This window comes from Panicum hallii, chromosome 2 (assembly GCF_002211085.1).
Source record: "Panicum hallii strain FIL2 chromosome 2, PHallii_v3.1, whole genome shotgun sequence".
NCBI classification, from domain to species: domain Eukaryota; kingdom Viridiplantae; phylum Streptophyta; class Magnoliopsida; order Poales; family Poaceae; genus Panicum; species Panicum hallii.
Genome location: NC_038043.1, coordinates 42,804,906 through 42,819,801, shown reverse-complemented (window position 1 = coordinate 42,819,801; position 14,896 = coordinate 42,804,906). Strand labels below are relative to the sequence as shown.

The following is a 14,896-nucleotide window of genomic DNA, read 5'->3' as shown; positions in this document are numbered from 1 at the left end:
CTGGGTTACAAACCAGAGCGGGCTTAAACAAATACGCATTTCGTATTGTGCTGGGAATTTTTCCACGCCGGGGTGACCCCCGTGGATCGGACCGCGATCCCGGCCGATCCTGGGCTAAACGAACAAAGACGCTGCGTGTGATCGCTGCTTTTCCAAGACGCCGCCGTTCACATGTCTTCATACTAGGTCAAAAAAGAGCAGGGAAAGCAATTCCAGCATACATGACGGTGACACATCCGACTCCGAGGGTGAGCCAAAAAGCAAAAGATAGAAGGATCAAAAGGAAGGCCTAGCTATGCATAGCCTGTAGCTGCGAATTCACCGCCATAAGTGTTGTCGCGCTGCACGTTTCAGGCTGCTGTCTGTCACGGTCCAGCCCAGCCCAGCCCAGGCGCGAGAAGGAGAACTCATCAAACTTTTCCTTCCACATAAATGTGGGGATAACAGTCGTGTCGACCTGGCCGCACAGGGACCTGAATCTGCATCCGTTGGCGCCAGAGAGATGAGCTATGCCTCGTGCTACTTGCTGGAACCATTGACGTCATCTGCTCGTACCTCTTGTGTTGTACTTGCAGCTTCAATTGCCGTATGGCAATGCCAAAGGGCTCACCTTCCAGCTCAATGCCCGTTACTGACGCAGGAACTTCATTCACATCGCATTTTGCAAAAAGCAGAACAGAGGAAGTTTGATTTGTACAGGAATTGAGGAAACTTCTCACGTTCAAAATTGGGTCTCGGTCTGCATACACTACTGCGAAAATTCCTTGTTAATGCAGCAAAACAGCATGTGCATGCCCTGACTTTGCTTGTACAGTGAAAATCCCCAGCGGAACAGAATGCCATTCTATTTCAGATAAACAAGCTGGCAGAGACAGGAAAGTGACGAAAACTGCATTCATTCACACACAGTAGCCAGCAAAGATACTACTATTGTCACTGTGGATCCCCAGAGGGGAGGAAGAACACAAATCTCAGGAAACCAGGTGCCACAGAAAGGTTCAGAGTGAAAGAATAAGTAGATAAATTTGAGCTCCAAGTTACAAAGAATCACAAGGGTCCTAAACAAGCACCGGGCAGCTTGCCGTCGGAGACACATGGGAAGGGGACGAATGGTTGGGCATTTGCCATTGCAGAACAGCAGGAGGAGGACTCCAAGATTGCAGCACCTCTCTACTCGGTCGATGATGTGTCGGATCCGTAGTCCCATGCAACCTCGTAGACCTGCACCCTGCGGTGGAAGCTGCGGTGGCAACCGCAGGCCGCGCACTTGAGAGCGGCACCGGTGCCCTCCACCCCTTCAGCGATGAACTCCCGGCACCCGTCGATGGCGTAGCCTCCGGTGCTCGCCGCATGGTTCCGACGGCACTCCCCGTAGCGCACGCTGCAGCAGCTGAACCGCACGATCGGCTCGCACCTTCGCACGATCAGCAGCCTCTTCATCGTCAGCTTCCCCACCTCTTTCCAGCCAGCCAGGCTTTGCTTTCAGCACAAGATGACCCCCCCTCTTCATCACGCACCATATATATTTATAGCCATCTTTCCTCCTCCAGTCCTGCCCCTCCTCCTAAAGGGATGTTACTCGTGGACCTGGTGGTGGTAAGGCACACAAAAGTTTCACATGATCATTCACTCATCCCTGTGGAGCAGTAGAAGACCAAATTGGGCTGGCTGAATTGATGGTACAGCAAATTCCACCTCACAATCGCAGAGCTGAATAGTTCTTGGGCCATTAAGGCAACCTTAGATTGGAGTCCCATTCTGCCCTACCTCATTCAGTGGCCTTTTCCCCCCCTCTATCTGTATTTCCCCCCCTTTTCTTCCTTTCATACCATTAAAGTGACCAGTGAAGGATACTTGAATCCTAAGAATCCCAAAAGAGTAGGTCCCCTTGATAGAAAGTATGTCATCGGCATTGCATGCCAGCTTAGAAATCTAAGAAGCCAGGGTGCTTGGCTTTGCTCAATTTTTTCGGCAGGTCGCAGCAATGCAGCTGACTAGTCCTCGTCTCCCTTCCTGTGCAATAGATTTCCTTAACTGTTTCAGCATGTGAGATGTACGTGGACACGAATTTATAAATTGATGCAGACTCATAAACAACAATTCACCTGAGCATGACAACAGGAAGCTAGATCAATCATACACAGGAAAAAAAAGGAGTCACAATAAATCTATCCATGCAAAAGGGGAGCATATCATTATTATCAAGACATATATTTTTTTATATCTTTTATCTGCAAAGCAAGTGGCTTAGTATTATTATCAAAGACAGCCAAAGAAGGCTTAAACGAAATTAAACAACCTACGTGAGGAGTCAGGACCAAACATACCAGAAACATTAAGGCCTTGCAGGCCAGCACAAAATGCTATGACCTGTGGCTGGTCCTAACTTGAGTGGGTACAAGGCCACCGTTCATTAAGCTTTTGTAGGTACTAGATCATGCATCTACTAAAAAAAATAGAGATTTCCATCATCTGGCAAATAGAATAGACAACATAAATCTTCAAATTTAATGATATGGAATATAATGGAAGGGACAAAAGGAGTGCCTTGTAAATTATAACATGTAAAGTATTGAAAATGCAAATAGATGCAAAGAAAGACCTAGGCATTCCATAGTAAAGTAGGCACCTAATGGAAAAACAGAACCGTGGGCAGATTACTATAGTAAACGAGTCACATGATCAATGTCAGACTATCAGCTAGCTGTAACACAGTACCCATAGATCACTGTTCAACTTCACCTAGGCTTCCTTCTTTTGCATCAGCCTATGACTGGAATGAAGAAAGGAAGTAGCGTGCTATCAGGCAATTATATGGTCCTGAGTGATAAAAGGAGCAGGGGAAAAAGTTAGTGATAAAAGAAAACAGCGACATACACCAGAAAGTGAACTATTTAATGATATAAACGGGTTAGCTAGAGTTTTCTTGGTAGCAAAGGCAAACAAGCCTACACATTCCATAGCTAGTGGAATTACTACTCTGTAACTTGCATAAGTTTCAGGTCATCAAGTTAGAGAGGAACTTAAAATGCAGATACACAGAATCATGCAGCCAAGAAACCAGTAACAGGATAATCCTTGCCAGCAATGCTTAAGCATTTTGCTCTTTGCATGCTAAAGGCTGAAACATCACATGCTACAGCTGATTGAGCATACTGAACAATTTATGAAAGATAAGTTTTATGACCTCATAAATTGAATAGGCGCCCCATGCTAACCAGAAGCTCCTTTCTCTAATCGATTGGATATATGGGATCAAGTGCCCTGATCACGTTATGTAGCTGAATAGCCCATAATATAGAAATATCACCACTGTTTCTTCTGTCCAACGGAAGGAAGAACTCACTCCAATGCGTTTAAGAAACATATGGTCTTGCTCATTTCCCATCAGTGAATAGAAATTGGGTTGGTTTCTGGAGGAATCTTTGCAAACAGATGCTGAGGTTACATATAAATTACAATCTACAGATGTGAGATGTCATAGGTTCGATGTTTAGGCTAACAAAACATATTATCTTGAACTAGAAATGGAAGAAATAGACGATTCATAATGCACAATTGCACATAGCTCATGCTAAATTCCTACACCATTTTGGTCTTTGAAAAACAAAACTAGAGTACCATAGTAAGCCAGTTAGGGATCCAATACCTAGCTTGGTAGAGAGCAAACTGCTACTTACCAATTGGAACTAATAAACACTACAACATGCCCATTAATTCTAGAAGTGCCGACTACCCAAGCACCATATTTGGAAAAAATCAGATTGCAAACCGCAACAGCTAAACCACACAACAAGCCCAAATATTCAGATGACGCACGCCCATCAACATCTCTACTCTCTAGCATAGAAGGAGCCACACGAAGAGTAGGAGTGTACCACAGGGAGGATATTACCGGCAGGTTCCACCGCCGGGCAGCGGCGGGGCCGCCGCCGGAGCGGCTGGGGTTAGGGAGGCGGCAAAAGGTGGTGGTGGGCCTTCTAGAGTTTTGGTTGATTGGTTCGGCCTTGTTGGGTTGGTCCCGAAACGGAAAGGCCAACATGGGCCAAATTGGGCCCAGTAGGTCCAGTTGGTGGAAATAGTCGTAGGCTGTACTAGTTAGCATGGCTGAGTGGAAATGGTCCTGCTTCTGCTATTTGTTTATCTCCAGACAACTAAAACTCCTCTCTGAAGAGCAGCACAAAGCGAGCTATTCTTTCGCTTTTTTTTTTCCGAGAGGGCGTCACCTACCTGTAGAACGAACGAGGAGGGCACGAACAGCATGTGAGATAGATCATCGATCGATCGATCACGCGGCGAAGAGGCTTTGGCAACCCAACCACGTACATGCGCCGCGTGCTCTGTGATCAGCAAACCGCGCGCGTACTTGCTGACTTTTATTCAGGTTCGTACATACTGCTCGTAATGGGCTCTGATCACTTCAATTCGCCGTCACATGCTGACAGGATAAGATGCGAGTACGTTCGCTTCGATCTTTTCGAAGGACCGGCTGCCCAGCTCCCTGCCGATGCCCCGACCATGCTTGTACTAACTGCTGAGGCCGCCGCGCGCGATCCACATCTAGGGTTTCATGGGCGCCCATCAACGGCGCGAGCAGGCGATCGTCCTCGGCCTCCATGCGGTGTACGGCGTGGTGGTGATGGAGCTAACTGGCCACTGAGCTTCTAGGTTGCGTACGCGTAGGCCGCCGGCCGGTAGTCGATCAAATCGCCGGGATCCATCGCGTGAAAGAGGAGTAGATCGATGATGTCGATACATATAGCTTGCGGACGAACATGCAATTGTGGGCCGGGTGTCCAATGCAAGCCCAGACGCGGGTGCTGCGCGGCACAGTGCACCGTCGCTGTCTTGTCTCTGAAGAAGCACGCGTCGATCAGGATGATCCATCGTGTGCCCATGCGCCGACCCAGCGTGCGTGGTGATTCTCATAAATTAATTCCAACGCCGGTATGATCGACGTATGGTACCACACTGATGTACGTACCCATACGTATGTATGTGTACACGTACGCACCCCGTGCCGTGCTGTGTACTCTGCACATGCTCGTCGCCTCGATCCCCACGCGCGTACGTATGTACGTACATATGCACGCTTTATTTATTGCATGGGCGGAATATTACGAGCGGAGCCGTGCACGCGTACGTACGAACGCTCGTCTCGCGTGCATGCAGCACGGTACACAGCACAGTATAGTACAGTACTTAGCATGAACTTGGCTACATCCGGATCGGGCGAGTTAAATGATCCCCAATAATCGATCGATCGACCAATCAGCACTGTGATGAGCTGCGTGTATGCTTATATATACCCACACCCACACACACACACACATATGCGTATATCTTAATCATCTGCTGGATCTCACCAACCATATATATATATATATACACACACACGACAAGGCTAAAATGCAACAATTAGATGGAGATAACCAACCAGAACTCACCCCTCCGCCACCCATCAGAAAGCATGCATGCAGAGAATCTTTTCTTGATTCAGATTGAAAAAATGCAATATCCTACACCGTAGCTCCGATTCTAGATCCATTTGCATCAGATTGTTGGAGAAAATATTCTTAAAAACCGAGATCCATGAAAACTATATTATATTTCATAATTGCAACTTAACTGCACTATGAGTTGCCATCACAGCTGCAACACGATTGCAACTTGGCTGTAGCGTAGTTAGTGCTTGTTGCAACCACTTAAAATCTAGTTTTTACCGAATTACTACTGGTTACAACTTAGTTACAAGCCTAGTTAGTCAAAGTTGTAACATGTTACTACCCGATTACTACTTGTGCAACCAGTTACTACCTATTGCAAGCCAATTACTATTAGTTGCAATCGGTTACTACTGGTTGCAATCAATTACTACTTATTTACAACCCAAGTACCGCTAGTTGCAATCAATTACCGGTCAGTTGCAACAAGGTACTGCTACATCTAATTACTATTGGTTGCAACCCAGTTACCATCCAGTTGCAACCTAATTACTACCGGTTACAATCCAGTTACGTTGTAATCAGTTACTACTTAGTTGCAAATCAATTGCTACTCTGGTTGCATCCAAAATTACAGATAAACCTAATTATAAAGATCAGATGCAAATAGTATATATAGTTATATCTAGTTGTAACTCGATAATATACAGAGTTGTAATCGGTAGTACATAGAGATGCAATTCGCATAAAAGTTAAAATATATTGATATTGGATCTAGTTTTGTTAAGCATATTTTTTTCGAGTAAGATGCAACAAACGGTTTGTCAATCGAAGTCACGGCTTAGAGAAATTTTGTTTCAAAGAATCAAACCAGCAAAAGATTTCCATGCATGCATGCGGTCTGGTGGGATTTTCGTGATATATGGCTCGGCATGGTAGGTAGCTGGTATAAATTAATATAGAAAGCATGCAGGTATACGTGGTTAAGTGCGTTGGTTGGTCCAACCTGGCGCGCCCACCGGCCTGGGTGCATTCTATGTATAGAATGCCCGCAGGTACATTATGTCAAAACACTATATATATATACATGTGTATATTATGACATAGGACGTATATTATGACATAGGACGTAACTGACCCAACGAAGACCATGTACGTGAAGTATGTGATCATATTAGAACATCTATGATGATATATACGTTGGGTATATGACCATACATACAATATGTGGACATACTAATTTTTATATACTAGTATAAAGTATAATTATAATATATTTAAAAAATAGAGGCGCTTTTGAATTTTTTTTATATATCCTTTTGAAGTATCTTAGATTTAGTATATGAATATACTCAAACTGATAAATGAGTATGCAGACATGCGCACAGTGGTATACTGATGGTGAGAGTAGCTACACGCGAGTGTAGATAAAACTCATCCATAATCACACACACGACGAGGCTAAAATGCAACAAGATGCATTGTCTATGAAAATATACCCAACCTGCAGTTGCAATCAAAAGACTACACGGATTGCAACTGGAAGAATAGAACTGATTGCAACTGAGCGCGAACAAGTTGCAACTGGACACAACAGTTGCAACTCAAACCAACCTGGTTGCAACTCAGACCGACCTGGTTGCAACTGGACGCAATCGAATTGCATCTAAAACTGTCACAGTTGCAACTAAGAGGATGGGTGCATTCTCTATACAAGATGCATCCAGGTGTATTATAATAAAATAATATATATATATATATTGCGAGAGAAAAGAAAGCTAATAATAAGCACCCGGCCGGCAGCAGGCAGCAGCACGTACACGTACGCCTCCTTATTACTCTGCCTGTCCTTAGCATCACGATCATCGATCGAGGCTTAGTTTCTGAATTCGGCTTGCACAAATAATCAGGTTTCTCGGTGCACGGAGAATCCCTTGCATGCATTGGTCACTGAATTTCGCCCCCCTCGCGTGCGTTTGGCGTCCAATTCGTCCCATTGATCGATCGCGTCAGCGTCGGGGCGTTTAATACCATGTCCTCGATCCAGGGCTCCGCTAGCGACGGCGCTTTCAGGTCAGGATCGGAAGTAACGAGGGCGTCAGCCTTTGCTCCTCCTAATTTCAAACCGTATAACGAGCGACTCTTTCACCATGAATCGCTCATGAGTGCATCGATAACGGACTGTCAGCAGGCCGCCAATAGCTAGCTTCTCCGTTTCGGGGGGATTTCGTAGCCAGGCGATGTGAGTTGTTCGCTTGCTAGCGACCGATCGAGCTCCGCACGTGCTGCACGCCCAGTGCTAGCTCCCACACAGCCTACGTACCAGTCTGCACATGCCTATGTCCGGCGCGCTAGCTTTGCAGCCCGGCCGGCCGGGGGATGATCGATGCGTACGCTGCCTGACAGAAGATATATAGCAGCTGTATGCATGTGTGCGCAACAGTGTGGTCGTCGTTGTTCTACAGTTGCTTATTTATTATGCAAATGTCAAACGCTCAAACTGATGGATTTTCTGATAGCACATCGATCACGGGCGGATCAGTCGAGTCAAGCAGCTGCTTGGTTTCCAACGGGATGACAGTGCCAATGTGCGCGCCTCGTTTTATTTTTCCCGGGGCTCGGCCCTGCTGGGAAACGGACTCTGGACTCTGAATTATTGAAGCCAGCCCTAGCCTGCAGGTAAGGCCTGAGAGAGCTGCAACACTGAAAAGGCCCTCACAATCATCACCAACAGCAGCATAAAATCAATCTACTAATCACTAGCTTGGATTAGCAGCACGGATCATTATTCATAGCCCAAGCCTTGACGCAGCGCATGCATGCAGTAACCACGTGCGTCCACGCGTCAGTGCAAGCCAGTTGACTTGCTATGCTTATTCATATATGCAGCCTATAGAACCAACTCAACATTCATGGTGAGCAAGCCGGGCCGGCAGTGTGATGAATGACCGATGATGATGATCCATGCAGCTCCGGATCGACCGATCGATACCTTGGATGGAGTGGGCGCAACTGCTGCTCTGGTTCCTGTAGATTCTTCAGGAAAAATGTGAAGACGACAGAGCTAGCAATCTGTATAGCTTCAGACCTTCATTGCTTTTACAGACTGGGGGGTGTTTAGATTGCAAGTTTGTATAACATTTGGAACTTTTTGATACTGTAGCACTTTCGTTTGTATTTGACAAATTTTATCTAATTATGGACTAACTAGGCTTAAAAGATTCGTCTCGTGATGTACAATTAATCTGTGCAATTAGTTATTTTTTTTACATATATTTACTGCTCCATGCATGTGTCCCAAAATTGATGTGATGGAGAGAGAGTGTAAAAATTTGGAATTTGGAAGCGATCTAAACGGGGCCTGGGAGTCTGGGACTGGGAGAAATCAGATATATCAAAGCTAGGCACAAGACACATGTCACACGCGTCTGCCCGATGCCGTCTTCGATCGATCTCGTGTTCTTCAGCTTTATGATCTTTACAGGCAGCTCGGTGAAGAGTTAAAGAGGAGGAACAGAGAGAGGTAGAGGAGTATACAGTATGCAGCTGCAGCAAGGATTCAGCTGATGATGAGCTCTCTGATACTGCTGGTGCTGGTGCTGGTGCTGGCTAGCTACACTACCATACCAATAAGTCACCTCACATGCGCAGTGGTGGAGGCCACGCATTTACTCCGCTTTCGTTTTCTCTTTTGCTCTGCAGCATTCAATTCCATCACTCTGAGTTCTTCTGGCCTATGCTCCTACTACATATTGTTTTATCCCTCTCTTTCTCTCTCCTGACATTTGACCACATCTCCGTTGAAGCTTTCTTCATCAGTAGTTAAACTACAAGTACCAGTGTTTCAGGTTCAACCATGTTTTTTTAGTAAGGGGGGTTCGAGTTCAACCATGTATTAGTTGTTCCTTCTCCATGCAGCGTGCACTGAAATTTTTGAGTGAGAAGTAGTCCTCCAAAGTCTGTAGAATACATATATGCATGTAAGTATAATAACTAAGATTGAGAAATATTTAATTTTAAGCATTCACATGCCTCGACACTGACCGAAGCACCCATGAAACGGGCGAAAAGAGCTGAACCTTTCCGTCATGAGGTCATGGCTTGCATGAGATCGAGCGCCATGGCTCTTCTTTCTTCTTTCCCTTTTTTTACAGCTTCTGTTCGGTGTGGCGCGTGCATGCATGCGTGAAGCAGGCTGCAGGATGACACTGGCGCCCTACGAAATCTGCAAGCGCGCGCGAGAGCCGGCCGGCATTTACTCCGTCCCGGCCCGTCCGCCCCTGTACGTTTCCAAGGCCGCATGGCATTGCACTCCGTCCGGGTCTCTTGTTGCCTTGCCCTTTACTCTCTCATCTGAGCCATCTCTCTCCTTAGCTTTTCTTTTTTCCCCATCCATGGCTGCCGCTGCCTGGTGCATATCCATGGGGGGTTGGTACATGCGATCGATGCAAGGAGTCGTCATGGCAGTCGTCCCACTGTCTCGCACCAGTGCTGGTGCCACGACCGGCAGATTCCGAGAGATGCTTGGATATGTTATCTGTGTGTTTCAGAGCGGACTTGAATGCTGAAAGGCCTCTCCAGTTTGTCATGAAGCAAGGGGTAGTTGACATGAACCAAAAATAGTCACCAAAAATCCACAAACCAGCTGTAGAGGTACGAGAAACTTAGAAGCTATTCTGATTCTTAATGTGACTGAAATGAAGGTGCGTTCAGTTGACGAGACGAACAAGGATGAAAATCCGGTGGCTAGAATTTTCAGTAGGCTGTAAATAAAATTACAGTTGGTTGGGCAAAAAAAATATTCTACTTAACATTAAATTGTTCGAGTGGTGGCACGATAAATTTGGAGGCAAAGCAAAATGTATTGATCGTGCACAAATCAATTGTTAAAGATCGTTGTAAGAATAGAATCAAGGAAACGTATAGAGGTTTTTAACCGTTCCAGATATAATAGCCGTAAAGGTTTCTCATTCTTAATTAATTAAGTAGATGATATATATGCAATTATAAGAGTAACAAAAGTAATTTCACTAGGAATTGCAAACATATATACCAAATGGTCCATGCTGCCGCTTTCACTTTAGGTCATTGTTTGTCTTTTTTCATTATATTGTTTGGTTTTTGATGTGCTTACCTTATCAGTCAATCTTAAACTGAATTTTTTAGGGGTGTGATTTAATGACCCTTAGGTGTATCTCCGATCCTCTTTGTTCAAATACTTGTACTACTTTTCTAAAATAGAATCTTATTTTGAAGAAGTAGTACAAATATTTGAACTAAAGAGGGTTGGAGGTGCACTTAAGGGTCACCAATTTGCACCCCTAGAATTTTTCATTTGGTTGGGACCAAAACAAATATGTTATGGCATCCTTATTGAGCACCTAGCTTCTTTTCTCTCGGAGCTAGCAGATTTGGTCGCACCTATTCCTTGTGCTAAAATTTGACTTCTCTTTCACATGCTTCCTTTGATAAATCACAAATCCAAAAAAAAAAACAAAAGGGCTTATGTCATCACCCAGAAACTAGCCTCTTGAAAAATCCGTGGTTTCATTTACCATAGGCATGCCGTATTATTTTTTGTCATCTATTTCTATGAACTTGGCAGTCTCTACCCCTTCGTTCCGATCGGATGTACATGCCCTTTCGGAATTCTTTTATCAAATTCATTGTTTAGTCTTTACTATCAATATAAAAAATAGATAGATTAACATAATAAAACCAATGTTATTGGATTCATCACTAAATTGTACCATAATACATAATATTTTTTATTTTAAGTATAACATTTTTGCAGCAACCACTGGTCGAAAATTTCTCTCTTATAAACAGTGTTGAAGTTATACATGACCTATATTTCTTATCAATTTGCTATCAATTGTTTAGCACAACTTTTCAGTCACTGTAAGTTTACACTGATATCAATCCTTACATGGGTATAGGACACGTCATTGTTGACCAAAGGCTGCGAAGGATGTTAATGGCACATATCCTGTAGTTGCTATCATCTTCCAAATACAAATTTAATTTATTATCATGGTGTTCTTCTTATCCATATACCCATAAGAAAAAACTTTAGGAGTTTCACATTATAAGTAATGGAAAGGGATATAACAGATGAAGATGACAAATTCGCTCCAGTTCAGGTCACAGACCCAAACAATTGGATTTAGTCTAAATTTAAAATAAATAGTCATATATTCTTATGCTCTATTAATATTTTCTTCAATATCTGAGTTTCTCATGCGTGTGTCAATGGCTGATCCCATCATGGGTCACCATCCATCACAGAATGGAAGGAAGGAAAATTAGGTCAAGTGTCTCCTATGAGTTATATACAGGGAGAGCTATCTAAATGATGCCATCAGATTAAACTAACTAGTCACACATGGTCTCCAACTTATGTGGTGAGATATGATGGGGCACGCACTCCACAATTCCAATTGATTCCAAATCCCTTTCTGTTTGTGGGTCCCTATATCTACACAGTTTAATTTGCATTAGTTGGTGCTGTCTTGAATATAACAGTTTGGTTTTCTCTTCTAAATTGAAGGAAATGTCAATTTCTGTATGATGGGTATTCCATGTTTGTTAAAATGAAATTAGGTCATTACCTTGTGATTACTGAGTGCCAAATTTGTATGAATCGACATAAAATTCGAATGACCTTGGGGATTTTTTTTATTGCCATTACTGTGTCATAATTATCTCTCGCTAGGATACTTCCATAAGTTAACAAAATTTATCATGTAAGACTTTGTAGCATGAAAACGCACACACAAATATATATATATATATATATATATATATATATATATATATATATCATCAACAATCCAGCAAGAGATTGTATATATGTAATAAAGATAGTTAAAAAACACTTTGACTCAAGTTTGTAAAAGCGAGAAGTTTCTAGAAACATCTAGAGTAGTCGCTGTTGTTTCCAGCAGGATATAGTTTCACCAGAAAGAGAAATCAGTTATTTGTAAAAAGTTCAATTAAAATACAGATATATAACAGTACACTGTACTCCAGAACAGATTAGCTGTGCCATGTGATTTTCATGCATTGGATTGGGCCAAATAAATGCAAGATAGCTCTGTATTCAAAAGAACACCAGAGCTCGCAAATTTTCAAGAACAAATAAAGATCTCAATTTAAATGGACGTACAGGCAAACTAATTTTTCTTCGACTTGGTGTCCCACAGTACATGTTAAAAATGTTATCAATTCACATAAAAATGATTCATGAACGAGATCCATCACATCTCGGGACTACAATCACTGGCTCCAACTTTGGAAGAACGCAATTAAGTTACTTTTATCTAGATATCATTTACATTTCTTTTTTGCGGGGAGGGGAAATAGACCGTCTAAAATTCGGTTGAGTTTTATGACTTTTAATCTCCACTTCATATAAAGTGGAATATAAATAAAATCTGTAAAGCATATAAAGTGCAAGGAAAAAAATGAGTAACATAATTGAACATCTATAACATCTAAATATATAGATATCTTTTAAGATGTACACTTCTTTCTTTCTGCCACCCTCATGCATGGTCCATTTAGGAACCTGTCATTAGTATAAGCTTACATGATCAGTTCCAAACCCTAACATCAGAGAAACACCAGCGAAAAAATTAGAAAAAAAGGGATTAAACAGACTAGATCGACACCCAACTCGATCCAAATCGCCGAGAATTCAAAGACATTTAGTTTGTTTAATGTCTGCTTAACTAGTAACCTAACCCGGCGATTACTTTCTTCTGTTCTTGCATCTTAATTACTAGCTACTCGATTAACTTGCTTTTGGTTGTACTTGTACATGGGCCTTGATTAAAAGAACTCACTGGGGTCCCCTAGTGGCACCACGTCGGTCATGAGCCCCACCTCGCCGTGCCCCATGCCGTCGTCGAGCAGCCAGCTCTCCAGCATCGAGAACGCCGGCGCGGAGCCGGCGCCGGCCGCGCTGCCTGCCATCTTGCTTGTCTCCGTCGAGTACTCGGGGGTCTGCACGGCCGTGTTCCCGGCGGCACCGCCGCTGTGGCTCGCCGACGCGGACGCCGCGCCCTCGCCGGAGCACTGCGGCCGCTGCTGCGTCGTCGCCGTCGTGGACGTCGACCCCGACGCCTCCGGCCCCTTGCCCCCGCTGCCGCCGCCCGGGCGCAGCCACCCCTCCAGCAGCCGCGCGATGTTCTCAGCGCTGGACGCGTATGTCGTGGACCCCGGAGGCGTCGGTGGAGGCGCCACCTTAGCCGGCGTTGCCGAGGGCTCCAGCGAGAGCGCGTCGCGCAGCGCCTGCCGCGCTGTGTGGATGTCGGTCTGCAGCCGCCTCTCCCACTGCCCCTTGGGGACGGCTGGACGCTTCCCGGCCCCGGCCCCGGTCTTACCGCCGGCGCCGCCGCCATCCGAGCCCGAGGCACCAGCAGCGCCGTCGTCTCCCCCGCCCCCTTCGCCGGCCTGCATCTTCTTGAGCTTCTTCTTGAGGTGCGTGTTCCAGTAGTTCTTGATGTCGTTGTCCGTCCTCTCCGGCAAGTAAGACGCTATCGCCGCCCACCTGCAGAGCAAATCAACAAAGCTCAGCACTCCAAACACCTCCGCGGCGATTCGACCATGAAAAAGGAAACAAAACCAGAGGCGAGTGAGGGATCACCTGTTGCCGAGGAGGGCCTGGAGGTGGATGATGAGCTTCTCCTCCTGGTCGGTGAAGTTGCCGCGCTTGATCCCCGGCCGGAGGTAGTTGGTCCACCGCAGCCTGCAGCTCTTGCTGCAACGCATCAGCCCTGCACCCACACCGCCGGCAAAAAAAGAAAAAAAAATTCAAATCAAAGCTTGGATCTTGGAAGGCAATTATCCCACGGCATCATCTTCAGCACACGCACCGGTGTTGGTCGGCACGGCCCGCCAGTTTCCGGGGCCGTGCTCCTGGACGTAGGAGACGAGCATGAGGTCCTCCTCGGGCGTCCACGGCCCCTTCTTCACTCCCACCTTGTCGCAACACGGCGGCCTCCCCATGCCACCGCCTCCTTTCCTTTTCCTCTTCCTCTCCGGCCGGCAGCTAGCGGCGGTGGTTGGTGCGTGAGCTCGCTTGCTAAGGGCTGGATAAAAGCACCGATCGATCGATTCCGGCCGGGGTCGTCCAGGCAGATGAGTGAGGAGGTAAAAGGGGGTGGGGGCAGGATGCATATATATACACGCACAGCACGAGTGAGGGCGAGAGGAGGAAGACGAAGAGAAGTGAACTAACCATTAGTGCAGTGGCAGTGGTGGCACTGGAAACAGTTTGACCCCGGTAGAATGCTGATCTAACAAATCAAACCCGCGACGCGACATGTGTTACATCCACACGCTCTCACGCGCACAGATGGGCAGATGTGCACAGTGGGCGCGGCAAGCGAAAGGGAAAAACAGGGCCTGTGTCTGAATTGAACCTGATCAGCGCGGGTTTGGTAGCA

The 14,896-nt window shown here is 45.4% G+C and overlaps 2 protein-coding genes across 3 annotated transcripts; both read right to left on the bottom strand.

Annotated features, from left to right (window-relative positions):
- Positions 1-880: 880 nt before the first annotated feature.
- Positions 881-2,022, bottom strand: LOC112879708 (mini zinc finger protein 3-like). The gene has a single exon (XM_025944081.1). The coding sequence runs from the start codon at positions 1,438-1,440 to the stop codon at positions 1,171-1,173; it is 270 nt and encodes an 89-aa protein (XP_025799866.1). The 5' UTR covers positions 1,441-2,022; the 3' UTR covers positions 881-1,170.
- A 10,940-nt stretch (positions 2,023-12,962) lies between these two features.
- On the bottom strand, positions 12,963-14,643 carry LOC112881509 (myb-related protein 306-like). 2 transcript variants are annotated; one of them, XM_025946240.1, is made up of 4 exons: positions 14,324-14,643; positions 14,095-14,224; positions 13,292-13,998; positions 12,963-13,014 (listed from the first exon to the last, which is right to left on the bottom strand). In XM_025946240.1, exons 1-4 carry the CDS (start codon positions 14,625-14,627, stop codon positions 13,007-13,009), a joined length of 1,149 nt encoding a protein of 382 aa, XP_025802025.1. In that variant the 5' UTR covers positions 14,628-14,643; the 3' UTR covers positions 12,963-13,006. The 2 variants fall into 2 exon arrangements, with proteins under 2 accessions (XP_025802025.1, XP_025802024.1); XM_025946239.1 differs by lacking the exon at positions 12,963-13,014 and having other exon boundaries at positions 13,021-13,998; positions 14,324-14,640.
- Positions 14,644-14,896: the final 253 nt, after the last annotated feature.